The sequence below is a fragment of the Sebastes umbrosus genome, chromosome 21 (genome assembly GCF_015220745.1).
Source record: "Sebastes umbrosus isolate fSebUmb1 chromosome 21, fSebUmb1.pri, whole genome shotgun sequence".
Classification (NCBI taxonomy): Eukaryota; Metazoa; Chordata; class Actinopteri; order Perciformes; family Sebastidae; genus Sebastes; species Sebastes umbrosus.
In genome coordinates this window covers 2,372,970-2,394,263 of record NC_051289.1, presented here as the reverse complement: position 1 = coordinate 2,394,263, position 21,294 = coordinate 2,372,970, and the positions used below count along the sequence as shown (strand labels likewise).

At 40.0% G+C, this 21,294-nt stretch overlaps 1 protein-coding gene across 3 annotated transcripts; it reads left to right on the top strand.

Annotated features, from left to right (window-relative positions):
• The first annotated feature begins 1,309 nt into the window (after positions 1-1,309).
• si:ch211-230g15.5 (proline-rich protein 12) lies at positions 1,310-21,164 on the top strand. Of its 3 annotated transcripts, XM_037756327.1 has the most exons (13): positions 1,310-1,861; positions 5,322-5,979; positions 6,427-6,579; positions 8,357-8,449; positions 10,057-10,264; positions 13,330-14,526; positions 15,222-15,556; positions 15,665-15,715; positions 15,908-16,073; positions 17,223-17,334; positions 17,598-17,718; positions 19,242-19,560; positions 20,349-21,164. In XM_037756327.1, exons 2-13 carry the CDS (start codon positions 5,341-5,343, stop codon positions 20,501-20,503), a joined length of 3,549 nt encoding a protein of 1,182 aa, XP_037612255.1. In that variant the 5' UTR covers positions 1,310-1,861; positions 5,322-5,340; the 3' UTR covers positions 20,504-21,164. The 3 variants fall into 3 exon arrangements, with proteins under 3 accessions (XP_037612255.1, XP_037612257.1, XP_037612256.1); XM_037756329.1 differs by lacking the exon at positions 8,357-8,449; XM_037756328.1 differs by lacking the exon at positions 15,665-15,715.
• The last annotated feature ends 130 nt before the right edge of the window (positions 21,165-21,294 follow it).

Here is a 21,294-nt window from a genome sequence, read left to right as displayed (position 1 = left end):
AGAGAGGCTCATCCGATTACTGAGAGACTCTACACAGGTCACATGATCTCATACTGTCAGATTATACAACACACAATATATTACTACATATATTTATTTTTTTATTTGTTTGTTTTAGTAATTCAAACAAGAAAATAAACTGCTATTTTATAACAACAGTTTGATTAAAATAATAATAGTGAGAATATAATAAACAGTATTTAGACGATATGACACAAGTTAAGTTAGTTTCAAAGTTAAAGTTGAAAGTACATAAAAGTATTAAAAACATCAAAAGCAAACAACAAAGGCACATTTTAACTTAATTTTATATATATATATATATAAACACACACACACACGTATATTCGTACATACATTTAAATTAACTGAAGAAGAAAATATTTTAGGATAATTATGATGATACCAAATAGGATCATAAACATAAATTCACTTTTTAAGGTTACTATCCTTTAATGAACTGAGTATATATATATATATATATATATATATATATGCGCATCAGTGGTAGAAGTACATTCAATTCAATTTTGAAGTACTTGCCATTTGCTTGACTACTTCCAGTTTGTATGTTACTGTATTTCTGAGGAAAATATTGTACTTTTAAATCCACTACATATGTGTATCTGGACATATGGTAATTAAAAGAAACTAAATAATAATAATAACAATAATAATAATAATAATAATAATAATAAATAAATCCAACATTGTATGTGGACATATGGTTATTATAAGAAACTCTAAATAATAATAGTAATAATAACAAAGAAAGACAGGAAAAAAAATTAAATAAACAGTATGAACTCATTTATTATTGTCTATTAGTTGGGTTCAAATGATCAGAGACCTCAAAAAAAATTTAAGCTTTATGGATGTGAAATTAAAAATGATTATGATAAATTAACAATGATTGTTTTGAGTGTCAAAATATTCAGCTTAATACAACTTTATTTATCCACAGAGGCAATTTGATTTGGGGACAGGAAACAGACAGACATGTACAAGCAAACAAATGTGAAATAAATAAGTCATAATAAAATAACAATAAAACTAAATGAATAAATAATAATAGTGACAATTATAAATAAAATATAACAAAATAAATAAAAATACTTTTCTTCCAGAATCCTATGTGTAGCCTACTGACATTCATAAAAGAGATGTTTATTTGTTGTTAAAGTCAAAGCTCTTGCCTTATAGAACCTGTATACCATCGGTTTGTATGTATATCTCTGCCAGAGTGTCTGTCTGTGCGGTCCTCCTGAGCTCTGAGTGGTGCTGTCTCCTCTCTGTCTCTGTTAAAATCTGCCTTCCATTGCATTTCTCCAGCAGCGGACTAACCAGGCCCCTCGCAGCCGCAGCACGGTGGCCAAGAGCCGGGCTGATTCCCCACCACAGACCCGGCAGGTGTGACGGTGGTGGAACACCTGAGAACCTGCAGGCACCATCATAACAACCCACATCTGGATGCTGCAGGATTTACTGGAAAAGCTCTGTCGGAAAAAGCTCCTGGATGTGATGAAATCCTAACCAAAGTGCGACACATACACACACACAGAAGCTCATGCACATCCTAAAGGGGCCTGTTTTTGCAATGCAACTGTGCGTGTTTCTGGCTGTAAAGGCGGATAAGCAGAGGTGAGGCTGCAGGAGGTGTTATTGTCTGGAGGAGGTTGACGCAGCAGCAGCAGCAGCAGCTCCTGCGCTGTCAGACGAGGAAGTGAGGCTTCATAAACACACGCCCATTTCAGCCTGCTTGCTAAAAAAGCACCAGACACGCTCATCAGAAAGCAGCTACAGACTTTATAAAACATGCGACACTGGGAATAAACCTGCAGGACGACGCAGACTTCATTGGGTAGGTGGAACCGGTGCGCATTTTACGCACAACGTGGACATGACAATGTCTCCAAAAAAATGTTATTATCGTGAGACTTCTCCACTGTGAAGGCCTGTCTCCATCTTTTTTTTTTTTTTTTTGATAGTCACATGCATGATCTCTGGCCTAACTGTCACTGTTCGTGCACTGTGACTCGTGTTAGTGTTAATGCAGTATAGTCTGCAGGAGTAAAAGTGACGCTAGTTAACAGTTAAACAGGCTGCTGCAGGCCAGATGTCAGCATCTGCATGGAGTGGCACCTGCTTGAGTTCAGGCTGCAGACTGAGCACCCATTTAAACCCAAATACTAGATATGCACCCACTTCCATAATGTAAGGCAGATAACTTCCAGTATAGTTACACTGTAGTGACATTATATCCTCATTCTGCAGGGGGCACACATTTTATGTTGATTATGAGTAGAAAAAACCCATATGCATTGATGCTAGAGCATTATTTAAAGCAAAAATGGCGAAAATTCACTGGTTCCACCTTGTCATATGTGATGATTTTCTGAATTTCTGCATTTTTTTTGGAATATTTTTGCTTTTGGATTGTTGGTCAGACATTTGGAGATGTCACCATGAGCTTTGGGAACTTGTGATTGTGTCGTTTTATAGACTGAACCAAACCATAATTGATTAATCGCAAAAACAAGCTTAGATTAATTAAAATATTAATTAATTACAGCCTTAATTGCTGCAATATTTGCACTAGAGTTGCCAGTCAGTCGTATAAAATTCACTATTTAAGAAAAAATATTAGGGCTGTCGTCGACCAAAGAAATTCTTTGTCGACTAATCGATTAGTTGATTTTGAGTTTCTCCACAAAGAATAACACAAAAGCACCACTTCTTGTGTTTACCAGAGATGTGCTCATAAGTTTCTTGGAAATTAGTCAGTCAGCATCACATAAGCATAAAAAAATGACGCACCGACCGAAGAAATCTTAGTCGACAAAAACTAAAACGACTAAGAGGGGGCAGCCCTAGAAAACATCACATTTAAGAATGAATTCTTTACAAATCTGACAATAAAACTCTACTTAGTGCACTACAAGAACTGTCACATCACTATAAATCAGATGTTATCAAACTTTTTGGGACCAGGGACCCTTACAGGGTAGAATATTTTTCCTAGGACTCCCTCATAAACATAACAATTAATCGTAATCTAATATCTTTGAGTTGTGGACAAAACGAGACATTTGAGGACGTCATCTTGGGCTTTGGGAAACACTGATCGAATAACTAATCGAATAACGTCATAACTTTACGAGAAAAAAAGTTGTGAAATTATGAGAATAACGTCATAACTTAATGTGAAAAAAATCTTATTACGAGAATAACATCATAACTTAATGTGAAAAAAATCTTAATATTACGCGAATAAAGTCATAACTTAACGAGAAACAAGTCCTTATATTACGAGAATAAAGGCATAACTTTACGAGAAAAAAAGTCAGAACTTTACGAGAAAAAAAGAAAATAGCACGTAAAATAACTACTTTATAATATCATGACTTTATTCTCATAATACTACGACTTTTTTTCTCTTAAATTTATGACTTTATTCTCAATATCTCAGATTTCTTTTTCTGTCGTACCGTCATACCATAGACCTACAACAATGATAAATAAAAATGAAAATGTTAACAAAAAAAAACAGTTATTAATTTCTATTTTTAAAAATCCACAGGGAGCCACTGGAGAGGAGCTAAAGAGCTGCATGACGCTCCAGAGCCGCAGGTTGCTGACCCCATGGTCTAAAAGATCATCATGTGTTTGTAGCGTCGCTGTCCTGTGAGAACCTCGTATCTATAGGGCTGCAACTAACGATTATTTTCATTGTCAGTTATTTTCCTGATTAATCGATTAGTTGTTTGGTTTATAAAATTTCAGAAAATGTTGACAATCAGTGTTTCCTAAAGCCCAAGATGACGTCCTCAAATGTCTTCTTTTGTCCACAACTCAAAGATATTCAGTTTACTGTCATAGAGGAGGAAAGAAACCAGAAAATTTCACATTTAAGAAGCTGCAATCAGAGAATTATGACTTGTTTTTTTCTTAAAAAATCCCTCAAACCGATTAATCGATTATCAAAATATTTGGCGATTAATTTAACAGTTGACAACTAATCGATTAATCGTTGCAGCTCTACTGATTTTAAACTTCAGCATCAGTGACGGCTGTGATAAATGGTTCAGATGAAAAGGCGTCTGCAACAAGCTGGAGGGATTTATTTCAACACATTCAATTCATCACTGTCAAGCAAACTAATGTTGGTTTTATATTCTGCGTGTGGATTTTATCCTCAGGTGTGGGCCAAATATATTTGTTTTAGTTTCATCTGAGGGTGTCGGGTCTCATCTTTGCTCCTCATGGATGGAGAGAAACAGTTGGAAGATCATATTTCATATGAAGTGAAGTTTTCTGGTCTGTAGCCAGGATTTTGTCTCTTCATTTTCTCAATAATTAGATTACAGTTCTTTCCAGTAAACTTCCAAGGAAATTATTGGGAAATTACAGACGCTTAAAATAGAGTATTATTGTTTATTTCCGGTCAAACAACTCTTCCAAAGTAAACCATTATTCATCAACTTGGTGGGAACAATAAGGTCAAGTTTTACTTTTGTGATGACGCTCACACGGATCTGGAGACGGTTTTATTTCTCAACGAGGAGGTAGCGGAGGCTGCTTAAAAACGAGAGAGAGAGAGAGAGAGAGAGAGAGAGAGAGAGAGAGAGAGAGAGCTACTGTCTGTATATAAGAAGTGGACGTAGTCACTGTGACGTCACCTATTGGTTTGTGAACTACGGTTTTGAAGCCTCAAGTTCAGTATTTTGTTCGTCGCCATCTCGGTTTTTCGCAACCAAAACTGACACGAGAGGATGGAGCCAAGTACAACCGAACGCTGAATAAGTCATTTTTTGGCAACCAAAAAGGTTATAATTAACTTTGATGAAGTGAAAACACACTGTGAAAGAGTTAAAGTTCTAAGACGAAAACACGGACAACTCCCAGACCGGACAACGCTGTGGTAGCGACCTGTCAATCACAAGGTAGCCCCGCCCTAAAGCATCCCCTGCTTTATGGTCTATTTGACTCTAAATGGGACCATAATTTACTAAATGAACATCATGCTGTATTGAAGAAGACTTGAAACTAGCGATTGAGACCATAAACTCATGTTTACAATGTTTACTGAGGTAATAAATCAAGTGAGAAGTAGGCTCATTTTCTCATAGACTTCTACACAATCAGACTTCTTTTTGCAACCAGAGGAGTCGCCCCCTGCTGGCTGTTAGAAAGAATGCAAGTTTAAGGCACTTCAGCATTGGCTTCACTTTTCAGATTATTATAAATAATATTAATTACAGTCACTTTAAGAAACATATGAAAATGATTTGATGTGTTGATTTTGTGTCTGTGTGTTACAGTGCGTTAAAGTGTTAAAGGATGGACAGGGAGCTGGTTCGTCAGAGCCAATCAGAACACGGCGAGGCCACCAATGGAACCAGCCCTCAGACCTCCACCGCCGCCACGCCCGACCCCTCCACCCCAACAACCCCCACCCCTCCTCGGCTCACCCCCAACCCCATGCTCCTGGACTCGCCGGCACCCACGCTGACGCCCACCACCCACTCCCCTCCTCCCCCTCTCACCCCCGCTCCCTCCGTCACCGCAACCCACGTCCCCAAAATGGCGGCGGTGGCGACGGTTGGAGCTCCATCTCCCCACATCCTCGTCCCCGCTCCCCCTAAACTCACCTCCACCACAACCCCCACCCTCCGCACGTACTCTCGCCCGATCCTCCCCTCCCCGACGGGCGCCTCCAAAACATCTCCCACCAAACAAACCTCCTCCTCCTCCTCTCTTCTCCATCCTTCCTCCTCCTCCTCCTCTTCCTCTCCTGTTGTAGCCAGCACCACCTCGCCCCTCCTCCTCTCTTCTTCTTCTTCTGCATCGCAAAGCAGCACCACCATGTCAACCAAGACCTCCACCAGCCTGACCAATGGGAACACAAGGCCTGTATCCACACCGACCTCCACGCCAATCACGCCCTTTCACACGCCAGCCAGTCCACCTGGCAGACAGGTATCGGATGCACACACACACACACACACACACCTCCATATGATCCAACAACACCACATACCACTTTTTAAAGGAATAGTTTGACAACTTTATTTGAAGCTACAACCAACAGCTGGTTAGCTTAGCTTAGCATAAAGAATGGAAACGGAGGGAAACTGCTAGCCTGGCTTTTATTGCAAGGTAACCAAACCCACCTTCCAGCACCTCTGAGATATCGTGATACACAATTACGTAATTGATAATAACAAGCACATACTAAGTCAAATTCCTTTTTAATTCCCTCATTTTGATTGTTGAGTCTTTTGGTTTGTACACACATACATGCACACGCACACACAACACTTTCTTGTTTTCTAGGAAATGTAACGAGAAGACGTCCTTCCTTCGTCTAAAGCCCTTCCTGATTTGCTTCCCTCCCCTCCTCTCCTCTCCTCCTCTTTGTTCCAGGTATCACAGGCTCATCCTGTGGGCACACCTGGTCTTGTGCGAGCCAATCAGAGCCCGTCCCCCGTGAGGCCGAGGGTATCCCAGCAGACATTGCTCCTGGGGAAAGGTCTCAAAGGGTCTGGACAAGACCAGGTGCTGCTTAGAGCTCAGATGGTAAACATAGTTACACACAGACACACGCACGCACACACACAAACCCATATTTACATAGATTTCTACGTCTAATCCGGTTTGTACCAGTATTAAAATGAGATAGTAGCAGTTAGAGCAAAGGTCAGAGTGATGGTACATTCAGGTTATGTAGGAAATACAGATGCTGTAAGCTTGAAAATATGTTTTTAAAGGTCCCACATCGTGCTCATTTTCAGGTTCATACTTGTATTTTGTGTTTCTACTAGAACATGTTTACATGCTGTAAGGTTAAAAAACAACAACATTATTTTCCTCATACTGTCTGCTTAAATATACCTGTATTTACCCTCTGTCTGAAACACTCCGTTTTAGTGCATTTCAACGGAATTGCAACGGAATTGCATTGCTAGGCAACAGTTTGGGTCCATGTTTACTTCCTGTCAGCTGCTGTTATTCACATACACTGCAACATAAACTAAACTGGGACACATTTAGAATGTTTACGTTTAAAACCGTGTAATGGTCTAAATATTGTATATTTGTGACATCACAAATGGACAGAAATCCTAACGGCCTGTTTCAAATGCACAATTTCTGAATACGGGCTGTGTGTATTTCTCCGTATATTAAGCGCTTTGATACTTTCACAGTATTTATATATAGCACTTAAACCTGCTTTATAATATAAAAGACATGAAAATCACACTTTATACAATATGGGACCTTTAAAGCTTTAAGTTTGAGCAACAAACCAGAAAATCTCTGAATACTAAACACACATTTTCACAGTTGTCCATCAGTATATATCATAATAATATCATAATATTTGTTATTCAAATGTACTATGTATCAGGATAAACCATAGACTGTATATAAGAAGTGGACGTAGTCACCGTGACGTCACCCATTGGTTTGTGGACTGCCGTTTTGAAGCCTCGAGTTCGGCATTTTGGCCGTCGCCATCTTGGTTTGTTGCAACCAAACGTGACACGAGAGGGTGGAGCTAATGCTGCCTTCAAATGAAGCTTGTGTTTACAACACGGGAAGTCGTGTACACGATATGCATGGCGTTCAAGTGGTTAAGTCGTGAGAACACCGCTGCTAAGCAACGGTAATATTAATGATTAATTATTAATATTAACGTTACTGTCGGCGTCTAGGAGCCACAGAGGCTAACAATTTAGCAAGCTAGCAAGCGGGTAACATAATGCAGGAAATGCATATTATATTATATTATATAAATAATATTATATATAATATATATATATAACTATATATAATATAATTATATATAATATATATATATGATATTATATATAATAAATATATTATAATTTAATTAAATTTAAATAATAAATAATTAAAAATAATATTAAAAATAATAATAATGATAATAAATCATGCAGCACCCACTTTGGGAACCGCTGCACTAGAGCACCAAATGTGGATTAATACGCCGCTGAAAATAGTCTCCGACAAATGCACTATTTTCTGTTGTCTGATTCAAAACTACCAGCTGTTTTAGGAGAATTACTGAGCACTTTTTTATAAAAAATTAAACTGTATATTTTTGTTTTTAAAGATGTACGTCCTCAGTAGGAACCATGTCTCAAGTCTGAACAATGAAATGCAAAGAATAGAGGTTGAAGATGTGTTTTTGTTTTCACAATGACGGATATTATTCAGTGTAGAGGTGTTATGAGTCACTCACACACAAACATGCATATTCATCTCCAGCGCTTGAATATGATTACACTCGGCTCTCCTCTTTTTATTTCCTCTACTTTTCTTCCTGCAGCTGATTCTTACGTCTGCTATGCGACCTGCCCTGTCCTCCTCCTCTTCCTCTTCCTCCTCCTCTTCTCCTTCCTCTAACCCTGCCTCCGCTAAGGTAAAAGTAAATCCGACCTTTCCTGTGTGCCTGTGTGGTTTTCAGATGACCGTTCGATAAGCCTCGCTGGCTTCTCTTAGTTACGGCTGCAAGCTTTTTATTCTGGCATGACATATGTGCAGTTTGCTGTGACAACGGCTATTTTTTAAACAACGGGTGTTTGATTTCAGACAGAAGCAGCTTCTCATTTCTCATGTTGCTAGGAGACTTTATGACCTGTATGAATTTGTTAAAACACTGTCACCAAATGTCACACTTGCTTTAAAAGTCAGCTTGAGAAGAGCGTTTATTTTCATGCTTGAGGAGAGTTAGATGAGAAGATTGATACCACTCTCAATGAAGCACCCTTCTTTAAAAGGTGTAAGGTACGGACTTTAGGAACGGTCGTAACTTTTCGTAACCATGGTTTCGTATCAGCAACTTTATAACTTTATAATCAAATGAACTCGTCCACCGTTTTCTTAAAGTTGTTAACGTCTGTATGACAATATTAAATGTCTCTTAGTTTGAGCAGTTTAGCAGCGAATGTTTGTACAGGTAGTCGCACACAACCACATCTGTACGGAGCATCTTCAATGACGGCGTTGCACGTGATCAGTGACGGCAGCTGGGTATGTCAGCATAGGTGTAGAGTTCGCTCATTGGTTTGGGATGACAATTAATATGATGGACCCTCCACGCAAACGGAGTGGAGCTTCTAGCCAAGAAATAGTCCGGCTTTCTAGTTGTTTTGTGTCTCTTTGTGGTAGTTTTGCGTCTTTGTCGTTCTTTTGCATCTCTTCATTATTGTTTTGCGTCTGTTTGTAGTTGTTTTGAGTCTCTCTTTGGTTGTTTTGAATCTCTTTTTAGTTGTTTTGAGTCTTTTTTTGGTTGTTTTTACATCTCTTTTCGATTGTTTTGAGTTTCTTTTTAGTTGTTTTGAGTCTCTTTTTAGTTGTTTTGAGTCTTTTTTTGGTTGTTTTAAGTCTCTTTTTAGTTGTTAAGCATCTCTTTTTAGTTGTTTTGCATCTCTTTTTGGTTGTTTTGCGTCTCTTTGGTTGTTTTGAGTCTCTTTTTGGTTGTTTTGCATCTCTTTTTTGGTTGTTTTGAGTCTCTTTTTGGTTGTTTTGCATCTCTTTTTTGGTTGTTTTGAGTCTCTTTTTGGTTGTTTTGTGTCTCTTTTTGGTTGTTTTGTGTCTTTTTGGTTGTTTTGCGTCTGTTTGTAGACATTTTGCGTCTCGCTTTGGTAGTTTACATCTCTCTTTGTAGTTGTTTTGCGTGTCTTTGTAGACGTTGGTTAATCCGTCCATGATTTGACCGAGCCAGGCTAGCTGTTTTCTGCTGTTTGTGTGTCAACTACTGTGGTGTAATTTTTCCCAAATCCAATATAGACTGGAACGGAGCCGTTAAACTCTCCGTTAACTCTGACAGCATCCAGGACCGACCTCCACAGACTAACATAGTTAGTTAACGACATGCTAACTCTTTGGCCTTAGAGGTAACGCTGGGTTACTGCTGTTAGCTGGACATGCTAATGATTGAAGCTCAGGTTAGAGCAGATAAAGCAATAAAACGATGTGTTTAAGGATGTAACTGATCTTTCTTTTTGTCTCCCCTCTCGTCTCCAGCTCCAGAGTCTCACCCTGAGGCCTCCTCCCCCCGGGGCCCTCACCATCCCCCCCTCCCTCCGCCTCAAGCCCCCCTCCTCAGCCCCGCCTCTCCTCTCTCGCCCTCACACCCCCCTCTTCCCGCCTCTCAGGCCGCGACCGCAGCCCTGCACCACGGCAACGGAGAGCCCGAACACGCCCTGCCGCCACCTCTCCGTCCCACCGCCAAGTAGGTCCCAGAAGACTCACACTGGTTCACTGGTAGTGTTAATGGAGGAAGATCTCAGGGACAACCTGTTTGATTTAGGTTTTATATTGAAATATAAACACGGAGAAAGTCGTAGGTTTGGTTTCACGAGTTGCATTTACATCAATCTGGCAATTATCACATTATGATTAAATTGGTAATTGTGCTTTCCATAATAATGTTAATCAAACAAAAGAATTAGAAATGCAATATAAATGTCTTATCTGTATTATTGCTGCACTTAATATACGTAAAGTCAAGTTTGTTTCATTACTGATACTTAATGTTAGTGATAGATAATGTTGTGAACTACACTTAACTACAAAATTGTTAAATTCTAGTATATTTTTTGTAAATCAAAATATAGTTATTATTATTATTAATAATAATAATAGTAACAGCAATAATAATAAGTATTATTATTATTATTATTATGATTATATCTTTTTGTATATAAAAATATAGTTAAGTCATATTATTATTATTATTATTATTATTATTATTATTATTATTATTAATAATAATAACAATAATAAGTATAATAATAACAAGTTTGTTTCATTACTGATACTTAATAATAGATAATGTTGTAAACTAGAATTAGCTACAAAATTATTAAATTCTAGTATATTTTTTGTAAATCAAAATATAGCTATTATTATTATTAATAATAATAATAATAATTTAGTAACGCTAAAACAAAATATTAGTGTTATTATTACGATTATGATATATATATTTTTAAATATAAAATATAGTTAAGTCATATTATTATTATTACTAATAATAAGTATAATAATAATAGTTATAATAATTATAATAAGCACTATTATTTGTATCATTATTGTTGTTATAATTATTATACTTTATAATGTTATTATTGTCATTGTTATTATTATAATCATATTATTATTATTATTATTATTATTGCGAACCACGCTGCACAAAACCCCATTAAACTGGGGCAGCCTACTGTAGATGAGTGTATTATTATTTTATTAATTAACTCCTTTCATCTGAATAAAAGAAAGATTTTAGTTTCAATCAATCAAGGTGAAACTGTAAAACTGGGATGGAGACCCGTCCTTCTTCTCTCGGTGGAAATAACACTCTCGTACACAGGAACATTTATTAAGAGAGATAATTCTATATGAGCTTCAGTTTTTATTACAGCAGGAAATGAAATGTAACCTGATCCACGACAGTCGTCCTCTATAAATACAGTTAATCACCTGGGTATTATGTGTTGTGCTGCAGTCTGAGTGGTAATTGGTTTGTCAGTTTGAGCAGCAATTATCTGATTGAGTCACATAAACAAGGAGAACATAGTGTACGTTCAACGCTACGGATGCAAGCCATCTGTAATTATTAATAATGTATTAATAATTGTTTTAATTAATTAATTATTATTGGATTCATTAATTCGAGGACAAATGCCATCACAAGTTCTAAGTTGAATTATTTTATCCGACCAACAATTTAAATATATTCTTTTGTATTACTGCAAGTATTTTTTGGGTATTATTAATATTGTATTATTATTATTATTAGTATTCCGATAAGATATATTGCAATTTATTATATTTTTACAACTGGAAATATGCAGTTTGTCAACATCTGTTTTATCTAATAAGATACAGTTTTCACTCCGTTCATTTCACAGTTTTCATTCACATATCTTAAAAGGTCAGAGGTCAAGGGAAACCTTTGAATGCCAGTTTTTCCTCGCCAAAATTTAGCGTAACTTTGGAGCGTTATTTATCTTCCCGACGAGCTAACATGACATGGTTGGTACCGATGGATTCATTAGGTTTTATAGTTTCATATGATGCCAGTATCTTCACAAGTGAGCCCGCTACAACCTCTGAAAGACAGAATAGCGGCCGTCAAATTGTTAAGAAGTTAACAGTTTATATAATAAAAAATCGATACTTGACATCTGTGTATTGCAAAATATTGCGGTACTATTGATTTTTTTCTCCCTCCCCTAATTTTTGACTAGACTTTTCTCATCATTAGTTAATTTCTAGTAAAATAACTGGACAGTTTTCCCTCTTCGTGCTCCTAGAAATTAATAAAATAATACAATACTAGAAGGAGAAATCTCTTTTTAGTTGAACCTGTTTAGATATAATAATAACTTTATTTATATAGCACCTTTCAAAACAAGGTTACAAAGTGCTTTACAATAAAAGTAATTAACATCCAGAACTTAAAATCTAAATAACATAAAATCATATAAATACAAAATAAAATCATAAAAATAGTTACAACAGTGCACCATCAGTTAAGAGAAAGACATAATATAAAAGTGAGTCTTAAGAAGAGATTTAAAGAAAGATACTGAGTTTGCAAGTTCCTCAGCTGAGTGGCCCGGACAGCAAAAGCTCAGTCACCTTTGTTGACAAGTTTGGATTTTGGAACCGTTAGTAGGGCCAGAGGATCCCAAGCATCGATATAACGAAGATATGCAACCTTTGACGAGGAGTCCTGAGTAAACGTAGCTGTTTTAAAGCCAAGACGAGACAAAATAGTGTGCAACTTCTGCTCTAGACCACAAGCAACCTGCAGATATTCTGCATTTTTGCTGCTAAAAGAGGGCGAGGACAGTTTCTAACAGTCTCTAACTGGGCTCTTGTTTCCTCAGTCGTACATTTTATAATATTTTCAGGCCTGGGGGGTTAACGCTCACCCAGAGCAAACAAACCCCCGGGGGTAATTATTCATTCATAACTAGTTGCTCCTGTTTTACTCTCCCACTTTTTGTAGTTGTTTGAACAAAGAAAAACTCACAAGCGTGAAGCAACAGGCATGAAATGAACATTAAGAGAAAGTCTTACCGCCAACACCCTGAATCAGTTTCACTACGGGAGCAGTCAGCGAAGCTTCAGGTGTTTCAGAGCAGATCACACCGGAGCAGCTTCATCTGAATCTACTGTTCAAATCCACAGATCTTTATTTTAAAGTTCAGTCTGGAGCTCAACCATTAATCTGCATTTAATCAGGTTAAGACTGTTTCTTCATTTTTTGATGTTTCTTCCTTGCAGCTCTGTACTCTCCGGTCCGAGCCGTCCCTCTGAGACCAAGACTTCATTCTCCAAACGGCCACAGAGCGCCGTCGCCACGGCAAACCTCAACCCTCCAACCGATCGCTGCTGCCCCCGCCTGTCAGGCCTCTCCCACCAGCAGGCCGCTGGCCGGACTAAAGAGCTGTCCGTTAACTCAAACTATGCTCGGGCCCGGCCAATCCCAGCACGGCTCCTTATCTGTGACCAACGCCATGTCTGCTTCGTCCCATTTCGAGCGTTCGCCGTCTGCGGCGAGGCAGCTGCAAATCATCGCCCTCTCCTCCTCGGGACGGCAACCTTGCACGTACGCCCACGCTGTGCAGTCGACGCCTCCTGTTGTAGAGTCGCCGGAGCTGTCCAGCCAATCAAAGAGGACGTTGAGCGGTGACGTGCTTCCTGTTCCTCTAAACCCGTCGTTGCCAAAAAACACCTCTCCCCTGCCCTCGCCTCCGTCTCTCCTGAGTTCGGCGTCCCCTCCGAGTCAGGCTGGTCCTCAAACACAAACTGTGACCCAGAAAGGAGAGGCGAAGGACGGCGAGGAGCAGCGAGAGAGAGGGCGAGGGGTACGACAAGGAGTCAGAGGGGAGGGGAGTGTCGGTAAAGACCTGAGGGTGGAGAGAGATGACCAAAGAGAGAAAGTGAAGGAGGAGAAACCGAGACTTCCACCCGAGAAGGAAGGAGGCATCGTCGGTCAGAAGGAACAGGAAGTTGAAACTGGCAGACGGGAAGAACAGATGGAAGTGACGGAGGAAGGAGAGAGGGCTGAGAGAGGCGAGGAGAAAAAGATGGAGGAGGAAGAGGAAGGAGAGACCGCCATGGACCAGTCGGAGAACCTGACCAGTCAGATTCTCCATCAGCACCAGAACACGGATCCTATCCCGACGCCTGACACCGTTAAAGACTCCAGCACGGAGCCGAAACCCATCCTGGGTCTCATTCCGGCTCCGGTTCCAGTCCAAACCCCAGTAACAGTCCCAGTAACAGTCCCAGTACCAGCTCCAGTACCAGCTCCAGTACCAGCTCCAGTACCAGCTCCAGTACCAGCTCCAGTACCTGCTCCAGTACCAGAGGTTTCTGTCCAAAGTCAGAGACTACCAGAGTCTCATCGGGACCTGCAGCCGGTCAGCCAGGAGGACTTCTGTGAGAACATGTCAACACAGTCAGACAACCAGTCAGGTACCTCAGACCAGTAGACTTGTTGACTTCCTACCTCCTACTGACCTTTGACCTCCTATTAATGTGAACTTTTCATGCCAAAATTACTCCGTTCTTGCAGGTTTGCAAGATTAGAAAATGATGAAATTAATACATTTTAGACGTTAAGAGTTTAGTTATTGTACAAAGCTGTATCAACTCCTACTTCCCTCTCCTCTAGTTCTGTCACAACAGGGAGGAAAGAGGGACTGAAGCTGTCTGGTTGTTTGTTTACAGCGCAAAGCGAGATTATTTAACAGCATGAAACAAAACTAAAAATGTCTCTGCTCTTCTATAAAACTCCTGCAAGAGTTTCTCCCAGTGGAGACAACAAAAAGCAACAGAATTGAGGCATTTCACTGGAGTAAGATCGAGGAATAAAACTGGTTTCAGTACTGTATTTATGTCTTTATAAAGTACTGTAAAATACAGGAACTGGACCATCAGGTGGGGGAACGTAAACTCTCCTTTCACTGCTTATTGAGACATGTTGATTTCAAGTCACCTACTGCATGGCCAAATGTATGTAGACTTTCTACCAGATGTTGCCAGTCGATTAAAATACTAATCGCAAACTATTCCCACATTTTTTATCTGTTTAAAATGTACCTTAGTATGACATATTTACAGATTGAACTATACTTATTAACTCTGATTATTGTCTTTGCTCCTCCCAGCCTTGTCCAGCCTCTCCTCCCAGTCTCCCCCCTCCTCGCCCTTCATCACCCCCTCGGCAGAAAACCCTCCCCCGCTCCTCCCGGCTCAGACCGCCCGCCCGACCGACCTCAGCCTATCGCAGCACGAGACGGAGAAAGTCGACACAACGGTTAATGAGTCGCAGCACCGTGCCGAAACCGAGACGGAGCCCCTCAGCCAATCGGGAGACGAGACGGAGAGCTTCGGCCAATCGCTGAGCGGCAACTTCGAGCCGAGGGCGTGGCCGGAGGGGCGGCAGGTTCTGACTCACCTGGTGGAAGGATTTGTCATCCAGGAGGGGCTCCAACCGTTTCCTGTAAGGACACACAGTATTTGTTTTAATTGCTCAATATCAGAATTAGCAACCTAATGTTATGTTGACAATATGCACAGATGTCAGTTAATTTAATTTTAATTTTACCAGCTGCAGTGGACATCAAAATCCAAAGTGAATTCATACAAAAAACAGAGCGGAGTAGGTCTTTTCTTTTCATATATTTGAAGCACCTGTAAACTGCAAACTCAAAAGTACTGCATTCAAAATGCTACTTAAGTAAAAGTACATATACGTATTAGCATCAACATATACTTAAAGTACCAAAAGTCCTCACTATGCAGAAAGGCCCATTTCAGACTCAGTGTGTTCACGTACCTTTTTACGGTGCAGGTGAACCGCTCGTCCCTGCTGGTTCCAGAGCCGGTGACCAAACCGGAGGAGGTGAACGGGACCAATGGGAGCGAGGCGTTGCCCGTGACGGACGCAGTGAAACCAGCTGAGCACTCCACTGAGTCAGAGGGGGAGGAGGCGGGAGACACAGACGACGCCGCCAACAGTAAGACGCTCATGAGCTGGTTGGTTTATTAACTGCACAAACGTACTCTTATTTTAGGTTTTTTCTCATCTCTTGCATTGCTACGTGACAACAAACAGTAACTGAGAAATAAAAGGTGACTAACAAATGACTGTTTTCATAATAAATTAAAGTGGCAGTATATTGTTGGGAGCAAAAATTCCATAACAACCTTTCAGCATATTGTAATTCAAGTGTTCTGAGATACTTCTGCACCACCTCATGGCTCTGTTTTCAGACCGTGACGGGAGACTTTGGCCAATCACAGGTCATTTCAGAGAGAGAGAGCGTTCCTATTGGCTGTTCATTCAACGGAGGCAGCTGTCAATCACTCGCAAACCCCGATCAAAACGGTCAAACTAGGCAGCGCTAATCAAATATGAATCAATATTCTCTTACTGTAATGCCTATTTCTCACCTCAAATGTTTTCAGAAACATATTTTAGTGTACTGTTTAGTACAGAAAACAGTTTATGTGACAGAAAAAAAAATATTTTTTAGAGTTTTAGATTGTTGGTCGGACAAATCAAGCAATCTGAAGACAGTTAAGCTCACCGCGACGGGCAGCTTTCACTAATTTCTAACATTTTATAGACAAAACAATTAATTGAGAAAATAATCAATAATGAAACAAGGCAAAAGTGAGCATGGCTCACATGCTTGATCCCTACTAAAGTAGGGCCAGCCCTTTTTTTTTTTAGCCCTTTTGGAACTAATGGAACGAGTTCTACTCCGGAAACGAAATTGGAGTCGAAAAAAAATCACAGTTTTTGGCCAAAATTTCAAAAATGTTGGGCACGCTGGACTTCTAACCCCTAAAAGGCACAACTAAACCATACTGTCAACCATCATACCAAATTTGAAGTTCCTAAGTTAAATAGTTTCCGAGTTCTGCTTCGGAAAGGATGGACACGTGGAGCGCTATATGCCCCCGACTACGTTGTCGCGGAGGTATAATAATGGTTAGTTGCAGCCGTAGACTTCTCAGTAAGGAGCGATTGGACACTTTTCTCTGTTGCATCCAGTAGTCTGACATATTTTACTCTGCAGTATTTTTCAGAAACCATTGTGCAGCTTGAACGTCTCTGAATTGAAACCCGGTTGACCATGTTTGTCTCTCTCACGTTATAGGGACGGCCCACAGGGACAGGACGGTGCTGCACTGTCAGTTCTGCGGGAAGAGAGGCCACGCACACAACTTCATGCGGTCCAAACGTTTTTGCTCCACTTCCTGTGCTCGCGGGTGAGACCTCATTTCATTGGCTCAGAGACAAAAAGAGCAGCTGATGTTCAGCGTGTGTGTGTGTGTGTGTGACCTTCAGACATTGTTTCTGAGCTGCAGCGGCGTGTTTACGGGTGTTGCTGCCACGCTACGCCGGCAGGATGTGGTGTGTGAGGCCTGTTGTAGAGACACAGGTGTGAAATGCAGATATGAGTGTTAATCAAAGCAGCAGAACGAGGAGATGTCAACCTTCTTCTTCTTCCTCCTTTTTCTTTCTCTGTCAGGTTTAACGTTCGTCTGACGAAGCGTCTGCGGGCTCTGAGTGCAGGTAGCCGGTCAGAGAGGCCCCGTCCGGTCCTGAACAGGGCGGAGTCCGTTCCTGGGAAGCCTCTTTTACTGCGACTGGTAGGGGACACTGAACTAACCACCAGTTTAAACCTCACTACACTTCTACGAATGATTAGTTTCAGTTTCGGTTATTTTTATGAGCCTACAAAATGTCAAAATATTGTGACAAATGTTAGTTTGGATCAGACCTGAGGAAAACCTCTCCAAAGCTGAATGTGCATGAATTAACTTTCCTAAAAAGTGACGTGATCATAAAGGGACCTGAGGACAGTCAGACTTAAAGATGAGGTCTAAAATACGGTAAAAAAAATTCTGTAATTTGGTTCAGTGGCCAGGTCGACTGGGTCTGTAAGATACAGATTTAAAACATTTTAAGAGCCCAAAGTGACCTCTTCACATCACTTATTTAGTCTAAAACCCAAATATATTTTATTTTAAATTATATAAAAACAGCAAATCCTCACATTTAAGAAGCGGGTAGAAAGGTATGGTTTTTATGTGACTGCTGATTATTAATCAATTAATCAGTTTATCATGTCAGCACTTATCCTAACACCAGAAGTTACAGACAACAAGAACACAACAACTATAAGTTTTAGCATGTTAGCATGTAACATTAATCTTGTTTCGTTTAGTTTATTATATAAAATGTACATCTCAAAAATGAGAAATGATGCTTTGTACCAGATTTAACTACCAGCTAATTTCCATCTGTAGTCCCTGAGCAGGTGAAGGCCAGCTGGCTTGTGAGCTACCAATGTTACTGTGATGTTAACAGACTTACATGTATCATACTAGCATGATACCCTTTACCATGTTGTGTTTATCATGCTGTCCTGCATTATGTTAACATGCCTTTATGTTAAATTGTAGCTGATTATTAAACACTCACCTGTGGAGGCGTGAAAGTCGTCTGTAAACAGCTCACAGTTTCCTTCACAGAGAACACAGTCTGTGGTCAGATCATATTCACAGCAGCTACACTAGTTTAGTTTACATTAGTGAAGCTACACTGGTTTCCATTAATGACAACTCATTATTTCAGAGAGTAAAAGTTGTCAAAACATCCACAGAAACTTCTAAAAGGACAGTTTAATCCACTTCTCTGTCATCCACCTGTTAATTCCAGTCATGTTTTCACCAAAATACACTGATTACATCTCTCACACAGGTGTTAACGAGCACCAGTGCATTATGGGATGTGGAGTTTGGAGGGCTGTTTTGAAGCTTCAGCCATGTTGGTGTAGTTTCTATGTGCTCAGTGGAGCATGCAGTAAGAGACATATAGCTCTGTGAATCATAATATATTCTTAATGAAACAGCAACCAATTTAAAACTAACACTTGATTACTTCATTATTTTTTAAACTCAGAATATAAACTGATAAACAAATCAGTCCCAGCAGCGGATTTTCTGCAAAACAAATACTTTTACTTTTGATATTTTGAGTATATTTAGCTGATAACACAGAATCTTTACATGCACTGGAGTATTTTTACATTGATGCCACATTTATTCAGACTTTTAAGAAGCAAACATCCTCAAGTATTAAAATAATAAAGGATGAACTGTGTTTTCAGTCCCTGCAGCCTCGTGACCTCTGGAGCGCCGGTCGGCGTGAGAAGGAGGGAAAGGAGAAGGCAGCGGCGGCAGAAGGTGATGAGGAGGAGGATGACGAGGAGGACATGGAGCCAGGAGGGGAGGAGGAAGAAGATGACGGCGGGGATGAGGAGGATCCTGCTGTTGCCATGACAGCCAGGATGGAGCGCAGGGCGGCGCGGAGAGCGAGGAGGTCGTCCGCGCCCGCGTTGACCACCTCTACGCCCACGACCACGTTCAAACCCGCCCCCTCCCACTGGAGCGTGGAGGAAGTGACTGCCTTCATTCACACGCTGCCAGGTGAACTAATAGATTAGTCTCTATAGTTCATAAGTAAATATAAACATGTGGAGCCTCTCCGGCGACGCCACTTGAACTGGCAGCATCTGTTGAAACTGTCACTTTGATTTATACAAACACTGGAGGGTGTTAATCGTCAGCAGCTTCTCCGTCGCCCCTCATCCAATTAAGTGTTTCGCAAAACGCTGAAATTAACCGCAGGCTGAGGTAACGTGCATACTTTTATCCACCCAACATCTGGATGAAAAACAAAACAGTGGAACTCAAATCTGTAAATATCCAGAAACATTTTATTGTGAAGGTTTTAGGTAGTTTATTTACAATCATTAGTGTGTTTTACAAACACTAACGCCTCATGAATATCACTTTATTGTAAAGTTCCAAAAGCAAGTTTAAAGTTTAAAAAGCAAGATGAGAGCTCCTCCAAACCATAAAAAGACTCAACTGAGCATGCTCCGTGGGCCTCGAAAATGGGGGCCTCACTGTTTTGATCGATGCTCGTTCATGTCTATTTAGAGCGAGCACAAGCGCGAGCCCGACGCTGACTTTCGTTGATTTAACGGCCACAGGTGTCGCTGTTAACAAGCTATTTCTGATTCTTAGAAACAGTCCCTTTAACACTCTGCGGTTCACGTTACCGCAGTTTCACAAGTGAGTCAGAGTTTAGTTTGTCCGTTCTGGGCTACTGTAGAAACATGGCATTTTCGTTAGCTTAGAATGAGATCATTGATTGGATGTTTACTTTAGTAAAAAAAACTCATCTTAATCTTTGTGTCTCTGTGTTTCAGGCTGCAGCGACGTGGCCGAGGCGTTCCGGCTGCAGGAGATCGACGGCCAGGCTCTGCTGCTGCTGACCGAGGACCACCTGATGACCAGCATGAACATCAAACTGGGACCGGCTCTCAAGATCTGCGCTCACATCAACGCACTGAAAAACCAATGAGAGAGAGAGAAAGAAAAAAACACTGAGAAGAAGAAGAAGAGAGAAAGTTGGGGTGTGAAAACGACAACAAAGAAAATAGATAAATGGAGGAAATGAAAGAGAAAGGAGAGAGTTTTTATGAAAAACAAAAAGCTGACACCAAGGATGACAGAACAAAGTCACAAAAAGAGATTCACGGTAATTTATGAGATTATAAATCGAGGTGTGGCCTTAGGAGACGGGAACAGAAGCGTGAAGACACCAGAGTCCGGAAGAAATTTCATCCGTTTTGGGACCGTAGCAGGAGGGATTTTTGTAACTTTGTGTACATTTTTTCATGCCGCTGGAGAGTGTAAATTTGAAGCTATTTCATGAAGGATTTTGAACATTTAATATATAAAATTTGTCTATTTAGTTTTTTTAGAACGTGACGTCAACGACAAATCTATCCAGTAGCTAACATAACCGGTGTGTGTAAAAAAAAAAATAACAATAATAATACGTAGACTTTGTAAGTGATTAATGAAAGTTTAATGTTTTATATCACTATATTCTGGACAAAAACATGTCTGTGGATTAAAAAAAAGAAAGGTCACTATCAGGGTAGAGACTGGTGTCTTTAATCGTCACATTTTTATGGTATCATGCTTGAAATTATTTAATAAATGAATAATTAATCAAAGAGATTGTTTTTATCTTGTCATGTCACCACCAGCAGAGGGCCACAGTGAGACAGGTGAGTGATGCATGAGGAGAAACGTGTTTTATTATTAATAAACTGATTTGAATTCACGTCACAAAGTTCCTTCCTG

Excerpts from the sequence above, each read along its gene's own strand:
- si:ch211-230g15.5 (XM_037756327.1), top strand. The coding sequence starts at position 5,341 with ATGGACAGGGAGCTGGTTCGTCAGAGCCAATCAGAACACGGCGAGGCC. Across the intron at positions 15,716-15,907 it reads CATACAAAAAACAGAGCGGA|GTGAACCGCTCGTCCCTGCT; the intron begins GTAGGTCTTTTC and ends TTTACGGTGCAG. Across the intron at positions 17,335-17,597 it reads TCCACTTCCTGTGCTCGCGG|GTTTAACGTTCGTCTGACGA; the intron begins GTGAGACCTCAT and ends TTTCTCTGTCAG.